Genomic DNA, 1,299 nt, shown 5'->3' with positions numbered 1-1,299 from the left:
TGCTGCTGCTGCTGCTGCTGCTGGTGATGATGATGATGATGATGATGATGATGATGATGATAATGATGATGATGATAGTGCTGCTGCTGCTCCTGCTGCTGCTGTTGTATATCTGACATTAACTTTAAATATATTATTTTGTTCCAATTCGATATATCTTATGAAAAATGTCATTCCATTTAATGATATCATCACGAATTGTACTTTTTGTTTTCTCACGGCACAACAATCTTTGATGTTCCCAGGAAGATCGGTCCACCAACCGCCCCCAAGCCCAGAAAAGGAGGAGGCGGGGGCAGACCAGAGCCGGATGAATATCAGGATGATCCCAGGGAGGCAGCCAGAGGGTATGGGTTCGAACCTCACGCTCGAAGCCTATTTGTATCTTTCTCGCCTTCCTATTTTATTCTCTGTCTGTTTGTCTGTCTGTCTGTCCTTTTCCCCTTATCTATCTCCCCCCCCTCTCTTTCTCTCTCTCTCCCTCTCTCTCTCTCTCCCTCCCTCTCTCTCTTTCTCTCTCTCACTCGGAGTATGAGTGTATGTGTGTGAGTGTGTGTGTGTGCATGTGTGTGTGTGTATGAGTTGGTGTTGGTGTGTATGTATAGGTAATATGTAACCTTATTCTTAGGTATGCCTTGTAAACAGAGGTAGAGGTTAAAGCATACTTACACAAGTCAAAAGAGAAATAGTTGATTCTTTTTGGGCGATACAGTAAAAATAAAAAATATAAAAAAAGAAATAAATATCTTTAAAAAGTGATTTCTGAAAAGCGTGAAGCATTATAATTATTCTAAAAACATAAATAAAAACATGATCACTATTTTTAAAAAATGCCAACTTTTTCATACAGAACGTATACATTTTAGTATTTTATTTGAGTTCATTAGAAGAGCGCTAACGAGAATCTAAGGGATCTGTTGGAAGAAGAATATGATGTTTCTAGAATGACGCGGGTGGTTGGTGGGTGCTCTGGTGTGGTATGCTCTTTCTTTCTTATCAAACATCTATCATCCTGATCTCTTCTCCTTCTTTTTATTTTCTGTTTCTTACTCTCTTGTAATACCTCTAATCTTTTAGTTTAGTTTTAGTAGAGGTTTTACGGCGCTCGTAACTGCATAAGGTCATATGAGTGCCAGAAGATTAGAGGTACAAACACAAAAAAGAAGGAGGGGAGATAGAGACGATAGATTTTTTATAGGAAAGAAGGAGCAAACCACACCAGAGCACCCACCAACCACCCGCCCTCTAATCTTTGGCTCTTTTTGAACTTATTGTGTTGCAAGTGCCGTAAAACTCTTA

At 39.4% G+C, this 1,299-nt stretch overlaps 1 protein-coding gene across 1 annotated transcript in view; it reads left to right on the top strand.

Moving 5' to 3' along the window:
* LOC101848098 (trithorax group protein osa) overlaps nt 1–1,299 on the top strand; it is a gene marked incomplete in the record, with an annotated part of 81,605 nt that overhangs the window by 59,652 nt on the left and 20,654 nt on the right. The window contains 1 exon segment of the mRNA XM_035968253.1: nt 246–347. Within this exon segment, the coding sequence (XP_035824146.1) occupies nt 246–347 (102 nt within the window).

The sequence above is a fragment of the Aplysia californica genome, unplaced genomic scaffold (assembly GCF_000002075.1).
Source record: "Aplysia californica isolate F4 #8 unplaced genomic scaffold, AplCal3.0 scaffold00047, whole genome shotgun sequence".
NCBI lineage: Eukaryota > Metazoa > Mollusca > Gastropoda > Aplysiida > Aplysiidae > Aplysia > Aplysia californica.
The sequence above is the reverse complement of the archived record's forward strand: the minus strand, read 5'-3'. Positions and strand labels throughout refer to the sequence as shown.